Raw genomic sequence first — 22,119 nt, 5'->3', positions numbered from 1 at the left:
GAGTGATTTCCCATGGTCACACAGTAAAGGGCACTAAGATCTCATGAGTCTCAGTCCAAACTCAGAACCACAAGGCCATATTTTTCCTTCAACAAGACTATCCTTCCTTTCACTTCCTGCACCCTCTTTTTCACCCTCAGAGGCAACTGCTGGTGCAAAATGACTGCTCTGTCTCTTCTCCACCCTGTCACCTTTCCCAAAGCAGTGGCAGCATTTCTGTGGTGGGTTATGTTTCCTCCCGTCTACTTTGGGGCTATTTTTAGGGCATTTTAAAGGAAGCACAACAATAATCCTTTGTCCTTCTGTGATGCCTCCTATCTGAGGATTTCAAAGCACTTTCTGAACCCTAATTTAGTCTCTCAAATCCCCCCACCCCAAACGTAGGTCGGTAAATATTTTCTCTGTGGGGAGTGTGCAGCCAGTCAGTAGTAAACTGTGTCTAAAGCATTTAGGACTCTAGTAGCCAGTCCAATTGCCTCTTTGTTCCAGTGAAGATTGCTCCTGGGCTGAAGAGACCTTTGATTGTCCCCCCCTTACGAGAAGACATCCAGGCCACTTGCAAAAACGTAAGTGTAGAGCCCAGCGTGTTCTGAGACTGCTCCACCAGGGCATAACTGCGTGGATCTGCCTCCTCCTAGCTGTGCTACTGGTCTGGGCTTTTCCCTCCCTTCACATAGGGTTTTAGGCCGAGAAGACTCTCCGCAGTACACTTGTGCGGAAGCTAAGGGCTTGGTGGGTTTTGTTCTGTAGAACCCCGTGTCGTTTTGCTGGATGTTGTTTTGTAGAACCCGGTGAAAGTTTTTGCCAAGCCTTATAAGCCCCTGTCTGGGCGGGTGGTAACGAGAGAGCATCTGTGCAGAGGGAGACCAAATCCATCCCACTTCGTGGAGAGCCCTGCCTCCACTTCCTGAGTGTGATTGTCAGTAGCCCCGGTCCCCTCGCCACACACACACACACACACCCGCTCGCGCCGGCTCTCTCCCACCACTGCTCTCTGAATGGCAGCGCCATCCTCCTGGCTGGGAGAGAGGCGCTCTTTTGTTATTCAAATCACACACTCCAGCGTGTGGCTGAGTGCAGCAGGCAGGCTCCAGCCACCCATTCTCTTTCTCCTCCTTCTGATCTCGGATGATGAGCCGCTGCAAGCAGGCAGCCAGATAATTTCTGTTTCCCTTGCCGGAGGGGCTGGCACAACCCTGGGCTGTTTGTGTGAGTGTGGTGGTGCTTTGTTACCCCTCACCTCGCCTTTGCTTCCAGCAGAAGCTTCCAGCTCCATCCTGTCTCTTTTCTAGGCACTCCTCAGCCTGCAAGCTGGCCCTGCTTGCAGACCTTTCCTCCCTGCACGCTTTCTCTGCCCCAGCCTTTCCATTCTGACAGCACTTGCTGATTTGCAAGGTTGCCGCTATGGGATTTCCAGAACCGTGTTAACCGGCCGAGCCTCTGAGCAGTCAGGTACCGAGGGGCTCTATCTTCTTGGATATTGTGATCCTCAAGCTTCAGGATTTCTGAGCAGGCTGTCTCCTCGAGGGGGGAGCCAGGAGCAGCCCTAGGCCATGGAGGTGGGCAAGATGGTAAGTGAACAGCTGCTCTTAATGCATGTTTCCAGCTTCAGCATCTCTTTATCATGGCCTTGGTTTGTTCCTGGAGCTCATTTTAATCCCCTTTCCCCACTGGGAGATGTCGGAACACCTACACCTTGAAGTGTTCTTTCCTTTTAATTCCAGTTTATTTTGTTGTCATCACCCCCTCCCCCTGGCCATTTAACCCCTGTTGTGTGCGCCTGTGTTTGAGCAAACTCAGAAGACTGATATTGTGAGACAGTGCGAGGGAAGGATGGGGGGAGGGGAGGTCTCAGGAGTTTGCCCACAAGTTACCCAAATACATCTCAGCCTCCAGTTGCATAGGTACTTATTTTCTAAGAACCACGTTCTGGGGGTTTTAATCAAACAAAACTCGTTCCCAGTGAAGTCAGTGGGTGTTCCACTAGATTCAAGACCCCAGAATTTGGCTCCCACTGTTTTAATATGTGGAGGGAACAAGAAGTATCGTTTTAGGATTTTTTTTTTTTAATTGTTACAGTTGTTACAATGTGAGCCATTGTGCTCTCTGCTGTTGGGAGTTATTTTGGGACCGACCCTCAGAGGAAGGTGTTGTTGTGTTTGAATTTCTGCCCCTCTGTCTGATTCAAGTGAATCGGGATTCACTCACATCCACCCATGTTAACTTGTTTTTCCTTGTTGCTCTGCCTTCTATTTTAACACAACTCAGGTTGTGCCTTAGGGACTTGTGTCTCCATGTATGGTGCTGCTGTGAGCTCTTTGAGCACATTTGGGCAAGGTTCAAACACATTCTGTGCTTTGCAAAGAGATCTTTCTGTACGACAGAAGAGGGGAGCTGAGTTCCATGGTGCTTGCCTTTTGTTCAGAGCAAAGGCAAGCGCTGGATGTAAATGTACTTTCCACTCTAAAATAGCTGTGTGGGGTGATTACGAGGTGGTATATTCGGTGAATACACTAACCTTTTGTCGTGCACATCATAAATGATGATGATGATCTTTGAAAAGCAGGCGTTCATTTGCAGCGTGATGTGGTAGCTCAGAAGTGGGGTAGCAGGGACCAGCAAGGGTCAGGACACAGGTGCATTGGCAGAGCTGAGTGGGGTGAGGGGGAAAGCCAGCACAATTCACCATGCGCTATGTGCAGCCCTAATGACTATTCTTGATCACTCTCTCTTTCAAGATCATAAAAATCCAAACAGAGAGCTCTGAAAAGGCACCGGGGCACTTCTGGGGTCCAACCCATGGCGCTTGCAATCACCCAGCGTGAGCCTTCCACAGGGTTGCAACTCTTCGGTTATTGACACCTATCAGCTACCAGGCATTAGGTTGTGAATAGTTCTTGGAACCTTAATTAAACAAAGGTATGCAATATGAACACTCCACTCACTTTCTCACACCTGCCTGCTGTACAGAGGGATTCCTTTTTCTTTTAAGAAGACCGTCCTCTCGGTCGCTTCTCGGCAGAAATTTGGGAGGAGTTAGACAAAAAAACTCAAGTTGCTACCCCCACAGTCTGACTATCAGTGTACTGTATTAGCTGTCAGGTTTTTTCACATCTGGGACCTTCCTGACATCCATTATTCTGTTTGGATTCAAGTTTAGGACCTGCTTAATTCACAGGCATGCTGTTCACCAACATAAATGACGCGTGTTCTCTAACAAGGGAAAGTAGTTATTTGGTCGAAATTTACTGAGGGGCAAAATTGGAGCGTAAGGTACTGCCAGATCACCATGCATGGCTTAATTTTTACCTTCCTCTTGGAAAGGTATTTCCAGGCAGCATCCTGCAACATACGCTCTTGGTGAGAGACTATGACTAGCTATCCCAAAGGGCAAGTTTCATCCTGAGTGGAAGGGTCTGTAAGGATTGAAATATGTTTCTTTTTCAGCAACATTTTTCTTTGATCATAGAATCATTGGGTTAGCAGGGACTGCAAGGGTCATCTAATCCAACCCCCTGCCAAGAGGCAGGATTTGTTGTGATGCTAAATTACTGCTGAAATTTTCCTCTAGAGATTAGATTCTTGGGTGCAGAGAGTTGGAGGAATCTCCACTCCACCCCTTTTTCAGTAGTGCACACCCTCAAGTCATGGGATACAGAGCCAGAACCACTCTGGCTCCTGTTGTGTCCTGTAGATACCCAGAATGCCAAAACGCTTGTTGTTGCAGGACAGTTCAGCTGCTTGGTGTGCTAGAATATTGGGAGTAATCTGGAGACTGTGGGAGACTTGCCATTACACACTGTGCGTAGAAAACACAGGGGACCAGTGACCTTCTCTCCTGCAAGCACAGAGATTAAGCAAAGAAGTGCTCAGTGAAAGGTTATCATTGCATGAAATCCCCACAAACCCTGCTAACACAGAGAAGGCTCCTAGGCATGCTTCCGAACTGACTCTGCAACGTGGGCCACCATCTTAACTGATTGGCTGCCCGTGATGTCATACCCATATCAATAATTAAGCAATAAGACCAATGGGTGCTTGTCTGGGGAAACAGCTGCTTGAGAAGTGCAGTAATTTCGCAGATCTCACTGCCTGGGAATATCCAAACTTGTGCCAGTCAAAAATAAGGTGCAGGTTCTATCCATGTCTTTCCTGACTTACTTCAGGGGTTATATGCTGGCTTTTGAAAGTTCAAAGCTGTGATGGGTAAAAAGAATACTTAGCAATTATGTTACACTCCTGATATTCAAGGTGCTGTGGAAACATTAACTGACGGACGCTCGTGAGCCCCAGTGGGATAGTTAAATATTGTCATCCTCGCTTGACAGGTGGGGATGTGGAGGCACAGAGGTTAATTGACTCGCTCTTTTGTGACAGTAGGAGTCAGTACCAGAGCCATTCAGGCATGCTTCACAAAAGTACCTCTGCAGATCCCCCGTCTAGGAGTTACAGCCTTACCTAACAAGTCATCTAACTATTGACAGCCGTAAGAAATTAGTAGACCATGCTTGTATCTCCCACCATTGCATTGTTCTGGAACTGAGGGTGTAAACGGCTCTGTCCTCTAACCATCCCTCAGTTCCGCTCTTTCTGCCAGCTCTCGAGGTCACAGAAGTGCCATCTCCACACACGTCCATTTCAGTCTGGATTTTGCAGTTGTAGGAGGATGTTGATACCTGTTGGGGGCCACTTATGCAATGTGTCATAGCAAAGTCCAAGAAGTGCTCATAGCCTATGTTAGGAGCACCATGGGAAAGCCATGAGCAGTATTTAAAAATAAAAAGTGTACCTTGATCCAAGATGTTCAGCACTGACATTAATGGTTGGTGTTTCTGATGGTGGGTTGAGGAACATTCCCTTTGTGCTTGGATGGCTTTTATGCCATGTGTTTCTGAAAGCAGGGGTGCGGGGTTGAGGTTTCTTAATAGATGAAACTTGGATCGTCTCTGTAGTTGACCAACTTCAACTGGTGCCTCAAGATGCCGTGAATCTGAAATCTCAGCCTGTCAGTGTCTCAGCAGACAAGAGGAAGAAGTCTCCCTCTGGTCCAGATTCGGAGGGTTTATTGAGGGCTCTGGAATACTAGAGTGCCATTATCTGGCACCTTCATCCTTCCTCAGGAGGTCACCTTTCATGTACTGATATTTCACCCAGAACGGAAGCTTCTTCGCCGGGCTGCTTGGTTTGTGTGTTCTTAGCTGGCTCAATTTGCTGCATAGGTTGGAAAGTTCCATTTTGGGTCCAGGAAACCTTCCAGTTTGAAGAGGAGATATTCCCAAGATTTATCCATTCTTTAAGATGTTGATCCTGTTACTTGTCTGTTCCCAATTTTATTCTTGATTACTTTTTATTTCTGCTGGGGTTCGGATGATCTTTGGCCACCATCAGGGTACGCTGGCAGTGCTTGCATCTTACCATGCTTCTCTACTGACTCCTAAGTCGTCTTGCATCCGTGAGGGAAAGTTTCTAATGTGGTTGTTACATGTTTATTCATCAATTTATTACTCTGAAAAGCCCAGGCTGTTCTGCTATATGCCAGGAGACACATCGGCCCCATCAAGAAGTCAGAATTTGATTCACACAAAGGTGGCTTAAAAGCCGCGCTAGCCCCATCTCCCTTCAGCTGCACTAGACAGTCTCAGCTGGCATTTCTAGTGGCTGTTACTTGAGGTAGACGTGTCAGTGAAATCTGAGCCCTTATGGCTGAAACTCCTTCGAGGCCTAGACTATTGTTAACAAGGACATGATGACTTTGTGACTTGATCTTACGTTTTTGCCCACTTTGGTCCCAACATTCCACCTAAATCAATTTGCTTTGCCTCCAGTCTTTTTTCCTAGGCCTCATGATGCACCAAAGGAGGCCAGATTCCATAAACTGGAATAAGGACACTTGTTTATTACTTGGACAGAATCCAAGCCCTTAAGTAAATTGCATAAATTGTTTATGGCATTTGAGAAATCTAATGACTCTAACCATTTTGGTTCAGAGACTATCAAAATGGATTAAATTGTGTATTCAGACTTACTAGGGTCTAGCATCCATCTTTTATTATCTCTTTAACTCCTCTCCTTTCCACCTGATGACCTCTCAACTCACTGAGTGCTCTGATAACAACCAGTGCCTTGAGTTCTCTTCCAATCTGTATTCTCTTCACCTGACTACTGTCCCACCACACTCCCCAAAACTGTTCTCACTAAGGTCTCCAGTGACCTCTTCCTAGCCAATTTCAGGGCCTTTCCTTCATCCTCATTCTCCTTGACTTCTTCGCTGCATATGCTACAATCATTCATTCTCTCCCTCTCAAAATCTTCTCCTCTGTTTTTTCCTCCGCCCAGTCCTCTCTGAATGCCTTGCCTCTGCAGATCCATACTGATCCCTTCCGTCTTTTTTGCTGCTACTATGATTGCACCTCTCGATATTGCCATGGCATAGAAGCATCACATCCTTCTTAGAGTGACATTTGCTGTAATCATTATTATAACCGTTCATAGGATGGGAGAACAGTTCTGTTTGACATTTCAGTTTTCACATTCATTGTCTTTCGCATTAAGACATATGATGGTGATTGATAGGTCAAAATGAAATTAACCTTAGAAGTCAGTAATCTTTTCCCAAGCAGCATGAGATCAGAACTGAAACCACTCATATCTTCTCCACAATCTACAGTATCCTCTTACCACATTTTAGCTGCATGAGTTTTTCTTGCCAGACCCACCCAGTTGTTTGGTTTGGAGATCTTTACCTTAGGTAAGTTAAAATGCAATGGCTGTACATGTCCCAGTTACAACGTCCACTTCCCCCTGCGGTGTTTTTAAGGTTCTGTTAAGCCCTGCTGAACTTAGTTGCGTTTCTCGCTCTTGAAACACGCATGCACATATACAAACACCATCATCATCATCTTCATATGGAGTGTGCAGGATTTGCCCCAAGTGAATCTGGCCAACAGTCTCTTCTGACCCCCACCAGCTATTTTCCAACACTTGCCACTGGTTTGGGAAGCCCTCTGCCCCAACTGGCATGAAGCAGATGCATGAGCAGTTTCCCAACTCTTCCGCCGAAGTGTCTTCGTGGCTGCTGAGTCACTGGTGATAAGCTGGTTCTGCGGATTGGAAATGCTGCTTGAAAGCCAAATGAGCACATTATCGCCCAGCCTGTCGTAATGCACAAGCCCCCAATGTGTGTGTCTGCCTGTTTGGATTCCTTTCAGAAATCTGCCAGAGCAGGACAGTGTCCTACCTGTGATGGGAAAAACACAGCAGCCAGAGTCTAAAAGGAAAGGTCAAACCCAGATACCTATCAGATGACCTGGTCCCTCCTGTGTTGCATGTGACTCCTGCTCTGTAGGCAGTTCTACTTGACTGTGATAGGGAGTCACTTATTTCCCTTCTCTGTACCTGTCCTCCCAGGTCCCAATTTGCCTCTCCCACTTTCTTCTCACTCCTAAAATCTGTGAGCAACAAGAGCTAGTACCACTAGAAGCATTGAGTCTCTTCCCTTAATCAGATGGTGTTCCAGCTATCCCTGGTATTTTACGTGCTGGGGCCAGGTCTCAAAGGGGGCAGGCAGCTCATAGCCGCTCAGAGTGCAAGGACTCTTTTGAATGCTGCCATTTTTGTTCTCCAGATCAATTTTCATTTGAAAAGTAAGACTGCAGGCCTTATGATTGTGAAGTAAAGGTTCATATAGTGAGCGAAGCCTCAACCGATGCAGTAATATCTGCATGAGTCTTCAGACAGCCTGAAACCATAGCTCTGAGCGACATGAGTGCCTCACTCATCGAAATGGAGGTGTTCACTCTGAAACCTAATGCTGATTATCTACAGGTCAGCAGTATTAACTATTTCACTGCTGATCAAAACAGGCAAGTTAGATGAGGGACAATCATATTATGAAGATCTGCTCATTGTGCTTTGAGTGGCTTCTTATTATGCTTTCTCGAGTACACAGAGTTTGGTTTCTAGGTGGAGCCTGGAAGAATACAATTTTTTTTTTTTTCATTTCCAAATTCATCCTGTGGCGTGGACCTGGGGACAAATGGCCAGGAAAGAGTGGTACCTTTTTGTGTCCCTGTCTATCACTATCTCTTCTCGGGGAGCAATTGTTACAACTTAATTGGAAGGTTGTGGATTATTCTTCATCCGCAGCAGGCCACTGTTCATGCCACCTGCCTCTGTGGTCTGCTCTGGCTTCACACTCCTTCTTTCTCCATTTCCTTTCTGTTCACATTGCGTACAAGAACAGGGTTGTGCTCCTTTTTTGGTGCTGCTGTGTAAAGGTCATCGTGGCTGTGCTGCTGAAAGCTCTCGTGCTTTATAAGAATCTACTCGGACATTCCTTTGAGAGAACTGCAGGCAGAGCAGAGCAATTCTGCTTCCCAAAGGATGAGAGGGGACATCCCCTTATTATCATAAGAGCACTCCACTCCCAAGCATGTTATTAACATTCTGAGAATTATCCAGTGTGTTTTTTCAGCACTCGATGGAGGAAAACCTTTTCTGTGATTGTGTTAACTTGGACAGCTGCTTGTGTATGTGTGGTTTTGCCGTTTGCTCCTTGTTTGGAAATGGCATATTTAAAGAGGACTTAAATCTGAGAAGTTGCACTGTACAGCTAAATAAAGAGTGACCCGCCCTCCTCCTCTACGTCCCTCCCCCCACACACACACTCCTGCCTTTACTCCTGTGTGATCATCAAGGACAGAAATGTCCCTTCCATGTCCAACTCGGCCTTAATCCTGTGTGATTAGAGAGAGTTGGCTGCATGGCCATAACTGAACTTTGCTGTCTCCTTTTTATTTCATAGATTATTGTTTTACGGGAACTCTTGTGGGATCATATCTTTCTCATGGGTTGGCTCCCTTTGTTGAAAATGTTTTTCTGGGAGTTTGCATAACCTTTAGCAAGCCATTTTTAGAAAAGAATTAAGGAGAAACGAGGAGCATTACTAAGAGGATTTGCCCTGGAACTTACTTAGTGTTTCCAAATCATTTGCAATGGCACAGGATTCCATAGTCGACACTCATTTCCTTTTTGGAATGAAAGGAGACCTGAGAAATCTCTGTGCAGCCACTGGCTAGACTGGAACAATTCTCTGCCTAATGATAGATTTGCAATTCAAAGTACAACTAAGCTTGTAATTTTTGTGGGGTTGTGCCTGGCAGATGTGGGACTCATGGCATGCATGCGTGTGTGTGTGAGAGAGATCTATTTTAGAAATCCCGCTGTAATTCTGCATTGGTTGTGATCCTGCTTGTAGTTCTGGATCTTTGCTGTCACACTCATGGATAGAGAGAGAATTATTATGAGTTTTGTCTTGTGTGTTTCCCAGGCTGGATACAGATACATTTTGACTTTGCAGCCACAGTTCCCCACTCTGTTCTGCTGTGACGATTGATTTGGAAGTCTGTGTCTTCCCCATGACCTACATGTAGGGCTGGTTTCAGGCGATGGCCACCACGTTTTTACCTTTTGTGTCATTTTTATTTCAGCAGAATAGTCTGGTCATAGCTGCTCCCACACCCACTAGTCATTCCGTTCTCTGTCCCGCCTGCCAGCCAATCAGCACCTTCTATTCCTCACCATCTCACCTGGACCCCCAGAGCCACTGGTGTGGATTGGCTGGAGAGGATGGAATGTTCCATGGCTACATTTCCAGAAGGGGGTTTCTGTCCGCTCCACTACATTCATCATGTATGTAAATTCTGCAGGGTGCCGAGTGCCTCTATTCTCATTGACGTCAATGGGATTGAAGGGTTTCGGCACCTGGCAGGCTTTGGCCCTCGGTAGTTTATAGTAAGTGAACACATGCTGGTAGAATTAGTCTTCTGGTTTGTGGCTGCCTTCTTTGTCAGGCTCCCCTCACAGTTCTGATGTCTAAACTGCTCGAAAGGACTCTGACACAGCAAATGTAATGCTGATGGACTAGAGCTTAGAGCAAGGGGGCCTGGAGAGTCAGGACTCCTGGGTTCTCCCACTAGCTCACTGTGTAACCCAGGGAACATCTGTTAGGCCAAAATTTTTAAGTGTCCACTGATTCTGATGCCTTCGTTTTTGAGTCCAACGTGAAACGTCTTAGGACTGATTCCTACAAGTCACTGTGGTTGCTCAGCTTTTTTGAAATCTCATGGGACGGGTCTGAGGTTGTCAAACAAACCACAGCAAAAGTAATTTTCACAGAGGGAGAGTACTGCTTCTACACGCTTCCTGTGACACATGCTAATGAAGGGGACAGGAAGCAAATGCTCACAACTTTGGCAACCCAACAGCATACTGACCAGGTTCTACTCACGCTGCACCAGGCAGAATATTTCCTAGCCTGTCTCCTGTGACTGCCTGCCATTCTCGTTGGGGAGTTGGACTCTTCACTGCACAATGGTGATTTCTACACTTGTAGCATTGGCTGTTCATTACTCTGCTGGGGTGTACCTGCAGCTTTCGCACTGCTACTGTTTCTGCTTCTGGCACACTGAGATCCCGTGTACATGACAGTGTAACGGAGCGGGGTCCTGTTACAGCACTGTGCCTTGACTTGGGTAGAATACAGTCAAAAGGGCTGCTGTATTCTGGGGCTCACAGTGAACTCACACCAGACTGTAACCAAGTTACGGGGATGCTGCTGAGTTTTGATTACATTACAGTGCTTAACTATGTTGTAACCCAGTCCCTTGGCTCCTTTTTATACTTGTTGCATAAATGGAGCCTGTGTCACATGAGCTGATAAGCTTTCTACTCTCTCTTCCCTTTCAGGGTTCCTGAGTTGTTTGCATCATTTCCCAAAAAGAGGAACTGATATGCAACATCTCTCCTTCATAAAAGGTGGAGGCATGCAATAGTTATGAAAGCTGCCCCACTGCAGAGGAGCTGGTAGGGCCCAGTCTGCTGGAGTTCTCAGATAGGCTACTGCAGTGCGGAGCAGACCTTTCACTTCCAGATTTCCCCCCGGGGTGGTTTTTGCAGGAAGCTAACGGGGGTTTCGTCCAGTTGTGCCAGCGTTCCTGGCTACATACCAAAAGCTCACGGTCCTGTTGTCAACCTCCCACTAATGAAAGCGCTGAGCAGATTCAGTTCCATCCCAGTTCCAAGAGGCCTGTGGGCACTCAGAAAGGCTTGGGCTTCCCAGACGCCAGCACCACTGCTCCTCTGCATTAATCTCTTAGCATTTAACAGCCCGGCCAGGAGAGATGCTCTCCCCAGGGAGCTCGGTCTGACTGTCAGTCTGACACACATTTGGAGTTGCCCTGGAGAGTGAAGCATCTTCTAGCAACTATGACAGAATTATAAGTGGAGTAAGGAGCTTCCTGGTCCACAGAGCTAGGCAGGGAAGTCTCTCAGAATGGAAGCAGCGGCTGTGAAGGGAGGCAGCTGGAGGAGCTGCTCATCAGAGAGCAAAGCAAGGCACCTTTCTGCCACTCCCTAAAGCTGTGCCAGTGGAACAGGCATCCCTTCATCAGCCTTAGAGAAAGGCAGTAATGGGATGGGGGTTCTGGGTGATTCATTCATGGGCTGGCAGGACCTGAAATAGCCACCTGCTCTTTGCGGTGTGGTAGCTTGCAGTTAAAATAGATTCACCCTTGATGGCTGGCTGATGGCAGGAGCCCTCCGTGCCTGTCAGTCAGGAAGTTGGATGAAAGGCTGTGTGTTTAGTGAGAGGAGGAGCTCTTAAGACAGAACAAGGTCTGTTGTGAGATACCGCCTTTTTTGAACTGGTTTTGTAGCACTAATCTCTAGGTCTAGATTTGTACCACTCTTGTTAGCCATGAGCACGGTGCTCTCCATGGGCTGCATCTCCTCGACATGCCCCTTCTGCTTGCTTCACAGCTAGCAACTCCAGCCCCTTTGCCTTCTCACTGCAAGTACCATAAATATTGTCCAGACACAAAGCCTACAGCAGCCTAGGTGCCCTTTGGGCCTGCAGGGAGACAGAATTTCGAAATGCATGTGCCTCTTGAACTTGGATGGCTGCTGTAAAACCGGTCTCCTCCCAAGCCCTGTATCCTGAGATGTCCTCATGGTTTGGTGGTGGTGCTTTGACTTGGGGTAAATTCTTCGCAAAAATGACCTTTGTCGCTTCCCCACGACGTTCAGCTCATGCCTCCTGCCAAGTGTCTGGCTTTGGAGCTCTCCGAGGATGTAGCTGGTGGGAGTCTAGAAGGGCAGTATTGGGCAGAGATGAGCACTAGTATTGTCCAGCAGGTTTGATGGCTTCTGAATGCATTTGGCATTGAGTTGGGTTGCTGTGCTGAATGGGAGACCCGCAGTGTGTACAGGAGGCAGCTGCAGACAAAGAGCAAACATACGACAAGCCTGACACACCAACCCTCAGGGCTCCTTAGATCGTTCAAGGCAGGGCATAGTGTGTAGGCTTCAACTTCACCTGAAGATCAGGATTCCACTGGCTTTTTACTACCTTACATGATGTAATTGACTGCTTCTGCAGATGTTGGTCCCATCTCTTTCTCCAGACTGAAGACCTTTGCTTGGTCTGGACCAGTCTGGCCAATTGTGTCTCTGTTTCAACCTGAAATTAGGTCTCTGGAGGTGAGATGATAGAGGTATGTAAAATAATGAAGGTCATATTATGGACCTTGCTCTGAAGCCTCAGATGTTGGTCGCTGCCAGAGAATCACTGGTTGTGCTGTGTTCAAACCTCAGAGCTGTCACTCAGCATTGTCCTCCGGTAGCAGTTTGGTTAGCAGTAACTTCAGAGGCTCCTGGTTCCCCCAAGGCCTCCCCTCTAGGAGTTTGTTGGAAGGTGCTGAAATTATCTGAACTTCCACTTGTTACCTTGCTTCTGTGAATCTGGAGAAGAGGAGAGGGGGTCACTTCAGGGTGGAGATGAGCTCCCAGTTCTGTGTTGTCTGGTCTGTATTGTCGATCTGTTAGGGGATCTTAATTTAAGAGAGAATTTTCCTTTAAAGTAACAGGAAAGCCCAGTGGGAACCAGCCCTGGAATTTTTAGCTTGGAATTTAGCTTCCAAATTGGACCAAGAAAACTTGTCATGCGGTAGGAATGGATTAGGGAGGTGCCGTAGCGGGGCACAAGATGGGAGGCGCTGATTTCACTCCGTCACTTTTCTCCACGCATCAGTGGACTGGAGAGCTCAATGCTCCAGGGACTTTGGTCTGTGATCTTGTACCAGCCGTGGCCTTGGGGCTTTTGCCAAGAGATTTGATGGGTGTGTGACTGGGCAGAACTCTCTGCACTTAGTGGGTGGTTGCTGTGCCCTGCTTCCCCTAGGAATACACTCAGCGTTTTCTTTGGCTGGCTTGCACTTTGGCAGAGACACTATTTTGGGGAGCTGTGGGAGGGGCTGTTGGGATAAAGCATGCCTCCCTGTGTGTTGCTGCCGATAATTGCCTCTCCGGAACCAGCTTCATACAGAACTGCTAGAGCAGGAAGTGCTTTACAATACTGCTCTGTTGGTGGAGCTCTGAAAGGTCCCAGCCCCTTGCGGCTCCAGGAAACTCTTGGCCTGAAGAATGCTGAGTCCCATACACGTTCTTTCTTAACCTTCCGGGAAAGAGCACGCCTCTTGAACTCCATCGGAGGCGGAAAAAGGAGACTCCCTGTGCCCCAGACTCCCTGGCTTTCACTTGCCACAACATGCAGGCAGAGAGATCTCATTCACCAAAGCACAGCTGCACCCAGGAGTCCCTTGAGGCAAAGTTGTTTCAAAGCGATACTGTCTCTCTCAGCTGTGCTTGTAGCCTCAGTCAGCCAGGATCCCTGACTAGCAGCATCCTGGTCTTCAGCCACTGCTGCTTGCGATGCTAAAGAAACGAAAAAGGGTGAGCTCAACAGCGGTAGTGACTGGACAACTTCACACTTAATCCCACTGTGTCAGAGAGAAACGTACAGTACCCTAGGTTTGCGTGCCCCAAGCAGCCCTGGGTCATAGTACCCCGATGGATCAGGTGACAGGGTCATGGGGGAAGAGGGAGGTTGGCGTGGCATTTAAATGACAAAGCATTTTAGGATTTTGCTGAAAAACTAGCTGCCAACAGCAGCATATTGGCAACAGCGAAATCCCAGTACAGTCCTGTGTGATCTGGAGGCTGTAATCAGGGTTGAGATTTCACTCTAAACTCTATATTTTCAGGTACTTGATTATTACCCTTTGGTCTGAGATATCTCCTGCTCCTTCTCAGCCATAGTTGAGTTAGTGGAGCAGCTCTCTACCCACACCCCTCTGGTCCTACGCTCTGCCTTCTCCCCTCTTTAACACTTCTCTCCCACCTGCAACTGCATGCCTCCTTATCACGCCGCCCTCTACGGTTAAAGCAGCCTTCCTCGTCCTGGTGAAATCTGTCCTTGTCCCACTGGGAGTCAGTGGGAGCTGCAGGTTCTCCTCCCTTTGGAAATCTGGCTATTTAGTTGGGTGCCTAGATTTGGATTTATGAACCTCGCTTTAAGTTGACAGATGCCAGAGGTAGAGAGGCAGAGGTAGAGAGGCTTAGAGTTTGGAATGAATGCATAGTCTAATGATCACATGTTTAGAGAAAAGTCCTTGTCTGTCTAGTTGAATTAGCCCAAACCAAAACCCTGGGCCCACTCTTGCCTCACACTTTGGGGAAACATAGAGCTTGATCCACTCTTACTGGCCCATCTCTGATTTGGACAACATTCGGTTTCACACTCGAGTGATCAGTTCCAAACACCAGCTACCTTCCTTTGTGAAGTTGGTTTTACTTTCTTCCTTCGTCAGGGTGCTTTGAAAAAGACCGAGCAAGAAAAGTAAATACAAAAGCAGTGAATGCAAGGCTGGAACATTCAGGCTGAAATTTCACCAGGTTCCCGCAGTGACAGTGCACGTATATGAAGTCTGCTGCTGCTAAACATAAAGCTTCAGATCCTGCTCTTCGTGTCAGATGCAGGCAGGGAGCTGTACGGGCTGGACACTGTGTGCACCTTGTACCAGTGCAGGAGACCCCTGTCCTGAGCTGCATGTTTAATCCTTCACAGGTAGTGCTGCATTACCAGTAGTTCTTGCATTTAATTCCTTTTTCTAGAAATACAAGTTAGATGCGTGGAAAGGGGAAGAACGGTGATTTAAAGGTGTCCACTTGGCTCCAGCTGGACCCTGCTACCTGTGTTCTTCTGCCTCAGGGCATAAACTGACTGCAAACTGAGCAGGTTAGGAAGACGTTTCCCCTATAGCCAGCTTATTCCATAATTGTCCACTGCAGGGTTTCTTTCAGCTTCCTCTAAAGCATTTGGTGCTGCTGGCCACTGTCAGAACCAGGATATCGAGCTAGGTGGACTCCTGGGCTGATCCAATTTGGCGGCTCCTGTGCAGACTAATTCCCTCCCATCACCTGTCCACTGGACAGTGCTTCAAAGGAAGCTTAGTGTAGCGTAAGAGCGTTAACACACAGCCACTCTGAAAGATGCTGAAGGGAGAATTGGGTAGGTAGGCTCTGGAGCCCATGAGGGGAGGCAGAAGGGAGCAGTGATCTTATATCAGTAGAGGGCAGGCATCTCTGGAGCCAGGCAGATGCCTCTGAAGGACAACTGAAAGCTGCCCAGGACCCAAAGATGCTGCAGGTTTAAAGGCATCCTAAAAATGTTGATCATGTATTGCATAGGGGGAATTGGGTGATATTCTGTGCCTTATGTCCTACAGGAGGTCAGACTAGATGATCTAATGATCCCTTTTGGTCCTAAAATCTATGAATCCATGAACCTTAAAATCCTAAGCACCCTTTCTCCCACGCTGGCTTGATTTTTCCTCCCTTTCTGAGGAGAACAATCCTGACGAGCCACAGTTCATTTAGGCTTGCATTACACGAGACACGAGAGGGGAGGGTACCTTTGCCCAGTGGGGGGGGGGGGGTGTGTGTGTGTGTGTGTGTGTGTGTGTGTGTGTGTGTGTGTGTGTGTGTGTGTGTGTGTGTGTGTGTGTGACTGGAAACTGCTTCTCAGACTTGACTAGAGCTTTTGGTACCTATAGGTGCTAGGCTGTTGCAAGAGGCAGAGAGATGTTTGCTGTGGGCACCATTTGGCCCAGCTGTGCTTGTGCGGAAGGGCCTGTATGGCCGCTGTGCCGTGGGACATGTTTTGTGTAACTGCTAAAGCCCTCCATGCACTCTCCCCATCCCTCTGCAGAGGAATAGCTTCTGCTCTGAGGGTTTCCGCCCTCCTCTGCGATGTCGTTTTCTGTTGTGATGAACCCACAGTGGGGCCGTCCTTGGAGACTGAGGATGTTAGTAAAATTCGAGGAGGACCATCAGGCATAAGGAGGGAATTAGACTCATTGCTTTAATTGGCTTGAGTCAGTAATTATCTTCTGAGTGTGCTGAGCCAGCCTGTGTCTCCCCTTCATGTACTGTGGACCCTCTGCAGCCGCATTTATCTTCAAAAAAAAGCCATACTGGGCTCCACCAGTGGCACCAGTTTAACTAAGTGGGTTTCTAATGGGATTAGTTACACCAGTGCAAGCCCCTGGGTGAAAATGGTGAAATCCGTTTGAGCAGCTTTGAACCTAATTTAATTAGAAACTGATTTAATTAAATCCAGTGCAGTTTTGCTGTGTAAACCAGGCATGAACCTCACAGCCTCCTGTGAGATAAGTCAGTATCCTGGAAATAGGCACAGAGAGAGGGTAAATGACCTACGTGCGGCCCCAGTGTGACTCCGCAGCAGAGCAGGGTTGAGGTCCTGACTCCTGGGTTTCACTAAATAACGCTCCTCACTACTGCAGCTGAGCAGTGTGGAATTACCTCCTCTGTGTTCATCTGACCCTCTGGAAGCAAGTTCTCCTGGGGGTTGTGGGCTGATCTTGCCTATTAGGTCATGGAGAAACTCGCCTTCTCTGGGGGAGAGAGCAGGGTACCCTGGGCAACTCCAGGCCAGAATGAACTCTGCTCCGCACTTCCTCGCCCTGTGGGGGAGAGTATATTATAGCTGTATTGCGTGAGAGGCCGTGTCTAGTTCCAAGAGCTCTGTCCCTGCTCGGGACGAGCTCTGCCCTGCATTGCGCTGTCCCTGCTGGGCTATGGAGCAGATTCACTCACGGTGAACGGTGCGAACAGTCTGGTGAGGCACGAGTGCTTCAGGCAGCCTGTCTTTTGGAGACCACGTGAAGCAGAGCGTAGCTGGGGCCACTGAACCATCCCTGGACAGGGGTGATGCTGTGCGGGCAGAAAGCTGAATCTAGAAGGAATCTGCCCCTTTTCCCGTTGTTTGACTGCACGGGATGCCAAATTCCAGCCCGTGCTGCCCACTTGATACGGCGCTAGGACTGTTCTGCACACTGGCGGGTGCATCCGCCCAGCACAAGCTGGGTCCCATTAGCAGGCAGGCATGGGCAGGCCCAAGCAGTGCCTCGGCCACACTCCTCGGAACTGCTGTGGTCCCTGGGGAGAAGCACTGCGTTGTACGGGTGGAAGCTGTCCCAAAGCGGTGTCGTTTCTTCTGGCAGTTGAGGCTGTGAGGCAGGCCGGGCTGGAGCAGGGACACAACTTCGTGCACAAGGCTGCCACTTCAGCCTGTTTTAAATCCCTCCTTTAAAACTTGCCTCCGCTGACAGATCCCTCCTGTCAGGTCTTGGCTGGGCATGTGGCGAATTGTGACCTCAGCTTTGCTGACAAATTCTGCTGGGCTGATCGTAACTACCGCCTCCTACCTCACCCCCTTGCCAGATTCCCCCCGAGATTGTGGCCTGTTTGACGTTCAGATTGTGAGCTCTTTGGGATAGGAGCTGTCTTATTTGTTACATGTCTGTACAGCCCCTAGCACAGTGGGGCTCTGGTCGTCAACTGGGGTTGCCAAGCCCTACCATAATATAATTAATGAGCGGCAGACAGAATCGGTTTTCTCCCTGTGTGTGGCATGCATCTCTGATTGCAGCTGCATCTCCTCGGAGTGCCACTGCTGCTCCTTGGGGAAGCTCTGCAGGTCTAAAGGCCACTACCTTGCCTCTCGCAGTGCAGGTCAGCAATCCCTTCCTCCTCCTCTCTAGGGGACAGGGCAGTGAAACTGATTTGTGGGGTCTCTGGAGGGGGCCAACAGAGGATCAAGCCAAAGCTGAATCTGGGCTCTGGAAGGCAGGACTGGTTCAGGCCCCTGTACAAGGCCCAAAGAGGGAAAGCGTGGAGAGTGTGTAAGTGCTCAGGGGAGGATCTGCCCAGGCTCCGTGAGAGGGTGAAACCAGGAGCGTTGGGACCATGTGAAGGAAAGAGAAATTTGGATTGAATAGCCAAATCTGCCAGGAGGGGCTCCCTCTTCATCTCCCTGCCCCTGAAGTGGAACCAATCCCTGGGAGACAGACTCTCTGGCGCTGGGGCTAAGTGGGACCTGCCAGTTCTCTGCTCTCTGAGTCCCTGGCCCTTATTGGACTGGATCTGGCTCAGATTTCAAAGCACAGCCCTCTCTTGGTTTTGTCTCCAGGGCTCTTCCCCACCGCAGGGGCAGGGAGCTTTCAGATTTAGAGGCTGAGGAGCCCAGCGCTGTGAGCCAAGCTGCCTGTTGCGTGGCGCTCTGAGCTTAGAGTGTGGTGTATCAGGAGGAGGGTGTTAGTTAGACAGATGGCACCTGCAGCTATCCCTCTCCTTCCCTTGGGTCTCTCGGTTGGTGGGAGACTGCCCCAGGCCCCGTGTTAGCAGCGTATGTCACGGCGTGTGGAGGAGGGGACTTTTCCTAATGCTTTGGGGGTTTATCTGCTACACTGTGCAGTCTTGAGTGGAAGCTGAGAGACGGCAGCACACTTGGCCTCCCCTCCTTGCGCCTGTTTGGGGACGGTTAACAGGGTGATTCCTGCCCTGGTTCATCTCACAGGGCATAGTGGCCAACCCATGGTCAGGAACTGGGCTCTCTCCTCCATCCCTGCCCCAGGCTCCAGCACCCCACAGTTCTCCTGTCACATTTTGTAACTAGCCTGTCTCCTCCCAAATGTGCTCTGGGATCCATGCGCTGGATTCCCAGTGTGCCCCACCCAGAGCAGGTCTGGGCCCTTGTTATCCTGGGCAGCTGCCCTCTGCATTTGGCACCAAGAGCGCAGTGACTCCCAGCCCCACCCAGACAGTTTGAGTCGGAGCCCACTGACTCTGTGGCCATTGTCCAGGGGCAGGGAAGTGCGTCTGGCTCTGGCTTTGTTTCCCTTTGCCCTTACCCCCCCACCCCCCAGAAGGGCAGGTGGAGGGGGATTATTCTTCGTAGTCACTGCTTAATTGCTTCGTTATTGTGCTGAGTAAACGAATCCTGGCATCAGCTGAGCATGGCAGATGTCAGGCAGCTCCCAGAAATGCATTTGGAAATCAGCAGAGTCCAGCTGGCATGGGAGAGCGGCCTCGTCCAGAGACAGGCGCCTGGATCCAGACCAGCCATCAACAGGTGCAGGAAGCGACGGGAGCTGTGTACGTGGGAGTGGAAGGATCTGAATCAGCCTGGGACCCTGACCACCCCCCAGTGCCCTTCACATCTAATGCGCACACGCCCCTGTTCTGTTTTTCAGACCGTCAGCATCAATAAAGCCATTAACACACAGGAAGTGGCTGTCAAGGAGAAACACGCCAGGAATATCCTTTTCAGAGCTGGCGGCTGGACAAGCCGGCGTGGGAAGCAACTGGAGGCTGGCTGGTAGGCGGCTGAGGCCAGGTGGAGGTGCTTGTGTGGAAGCAGGCAGAGAGCAGCTGTCACAGCGAGAGCCCCTCGTGAACTGGCTGAAACAGGGACATGGCGGGGATCCCCTCTGCTGAATGAAGGGGTTAAAGCCAAAATCCCACTGCCCAGCAGGGGGAAGGTGGGGTTCCTGAGGGGAGGAGGGAGCTGGGTAGAGGAGGCTGGTCTGCACTACCCTTTCTCTCCCTCTCCCTGGCGCTGTAGCCTTGCTCTCTGCGCAGGTCTGTGCCAGCAGATGCTCGGAGTCGTGGTCCATGTTTGCCACTCCCACCCCCGACACGCCTGTTGAGCTGCCCCAGTGGTAACAAAGGTGGGAGGTGTTAGCGAGGAAAGGCCTAGCCAGGCAGTGGGGCTGTAACTGCAAGACGGGGGAGGGTGTCGTCATTCCTCGCTTGTTACCTCCGCCCTAGTCAGCCTTTGCGTGGTTATAAATACCAAGTGTGTTTAAGCCTGAAAGGCCCAAAGGGCTGAATAGTTAAGATCCCGCTGAAGAAGGCGGCGGATTTTGGCAGTTCTGCAGCTGACTGGGAGCCAGGAACGGGCCGCAGGTGCAGCCTCCGAATCGTTCCACTTTGCTAGGGAGAAGGACTGTGGAGCGGTTTGCTTTCTGAACCCAGGGTGTGTCCTCTGCATCACCCAGATCCCAGCTCCAGGGCCAAGCAAGTGGGGGACAGGAGAGAGTTCAGCCTACCAGCGCTGGGGACTGGAGGATTCTCTGAGACATTTAGTTGAAGCTCCTGGACCATTGCTGCCAAAGCGTGGAAGGGTTCAGAGGAGAGAGAGCTGCTAGTGCTGGGAATGCGTGATCTCACCTAGCTGGAGAAACTCAGCGCCCCCAGCCAGCCTGGATTTAGTGACAGACCTGGAGGGCCTAATTCCCCAAGGCGGCCTGGGGGCTCAGCGTCCCTGCAAACTGGGCCCATGGTGTGTGGGTGATGTCAGCACAAGCCCTTGCCAGGGTTGCTCGGGGAGGGGGTCTCTTTGTAGGGGGAGGGGCACAGCGCTGGAAGGGGTGGGCTGTTTGGTGTGAACGCCCATGGTACAACACATCCCCGGGCCGGAGGCTGTGACTGGGAACCTCTCTCTTCTCGGGGAAAGGACAGAATGTTCCTAGGCCTTTGAAGGCTGAGCTCTGGGCTGCAGCTTGGCTGGCTGGGGTCGGGGGAGTTCGGCAGCTCCTTCCACCTGCTCTAAGAGAAACAAGCTCCAGCAGCTTAAAGGAGCAGCCGCCTTGATTTATCTGTCAGTGGAATGTCTGCGGGGGTCTGTTTCCAGGCTGCCGTTCTGCATGGGGCTGAGGCAGGCCCTTTTGTTTTAGTCTCAGGCCTGTTTTAAATGGGAAAGCTGCTTGTGGGGGTTGGGATCCCAGGCCCTGGGGATAAATCTCTCCTGCAGTCCTGTTGGCCGTTAGCTTCTTGATGCAGTGGGCTGCCTGCCATGCCGATCCCCTTTCTGCATTCCCAGTCTATAGCAGGACGTAGCTCAGCCGTTCTGCTTCCCAAAGCACTGTGCAGTGGTCTGTAAAAACCGCCCTGCACTGGCCTCGTGGGACAGGACCTAGATGGCCTGTTGGCAGAGCTCTTGAGTGTAACAGATTTTGCGGGACATTCTGTATTTCCACTTCATCAGGATGCCTGGCCCACTGCCCCATTGAGGTGGGGACCAAGAAACGGAGTGACTTTCCTTGCAAAACAGCCTGTAGTCGAGGGCGAGCATGGAGGGCTGGAATCCAGGAGATCAAGAGTTCAAGTCTCACCTCTTCCACCCGCTACTGCGTCTATTCTGTGCATTTAATAACCCTTATTACTGCCCCTGGCCTCAGCCCCTACCTTCTGAGACAGGAGGTATCAGCCCCTAAGAAGTTGTGCAGGGTCACTCAAGGCAGACCTGGGGTAGAACCTAGATCTTTAATCTAGCTCATCCACTCAGCCACGTTGCCTTTTAGACTGACAAGTGCTTTGGCTGTCCTACCTGCAGCCACCCTTCTGTCCATTAAGCCAAACTCCCCTCCCAGAGCTAGGAATAGAACCCAGAAATCCTGCCCTCCCCACCCCCATGTTCTTTTGCTGTCTAGTAAATATTTGTGTAACCCACTGGCAGCGTGTGTCACATTCTCCCGCTAATGGCTGTTCCACCCAGAGGGCAGCAGCTGCTTATTTAGCTCAAATAGCAGCAGTCTGGGCTGGAGACCTGAAGATCCAGGACTCAAACCCTGCTGATGAGGGGCAGAAGGTCACTGGCAGATGTGTGTATGGCAGGGGGTTTCTGGGCAATTCAATGCCAGCTGCAGAAGAAAGCAGCCGGGAGAAGGGGAGAGCAGCCACAGGTTCCAGCGGCTCTGCTAGCTGGTTCTGGTTTGGAAGCACACTCTTCCTTGTCACACCACAGCAGGGCTTGTACACTCCAGGTACCTACTGCATTTTGCTGATACACACAGGTTATCTCATTGCCTTTGTATAAACCTCTCCACAGGAGGGGAGTTCCTAGTTCCTTTTAACACT

The 22,119-nt window shown here is 49.9% G+C and overlaps 1 protein-coding gene across 5 annotated transcripts in view; it reads left to right on the top strand.

Moving 5' to 3' along the window:
- The window catches only part of HIP1 (huntingtin interacting protein 1), a 117,021-nt gene that overhangs the window by 45,828 nt on the left and 49,074 nt on the right, over window positions 1-22,119 (top strand). For 3 of the 5 annotated variants that reach the window (XM_067537764.1, XM_067537762.1, XM_067537761.1), the window contains exon 2: window positions 19,452-19,515. In XM_067537764.1, coding sequence (XP_067393865.1) covers window positions 19,452-19,515 — 64 coding nt within the window. Of the gene's footprint in view, window positions 1-1,447; window positions 1,572-19,317; window positions 19,354-19,451; window positions 19,516-22,119 lie in introns of those variants that run through there. The other 2 variants (XM_067537763.1, XM_067537765.1) reach the window with 2 other exon arrangements.

The sequence above is a fragment of the Emydura macquarii genome, unplaced genomic scaffold, assembly GCF_026122565.2.
Source record: "Emydura macquarii macquarii isolate MOO-44397 ecotype Brisbane River unplaced genomic scaffold, CSIRO-AGI_Emac_v2 contig_450, whole genome shotgun sequence".
Classification (NCBI taxonomy): domain Eukaryota; kingdom Metazoa; phylum Chordata; order Testudines; family Chelidae; genus Emydura; species Emydura macquarii.
This window is presented reverse-complemented; position numbering and strand designations above follow the sequence as displayed.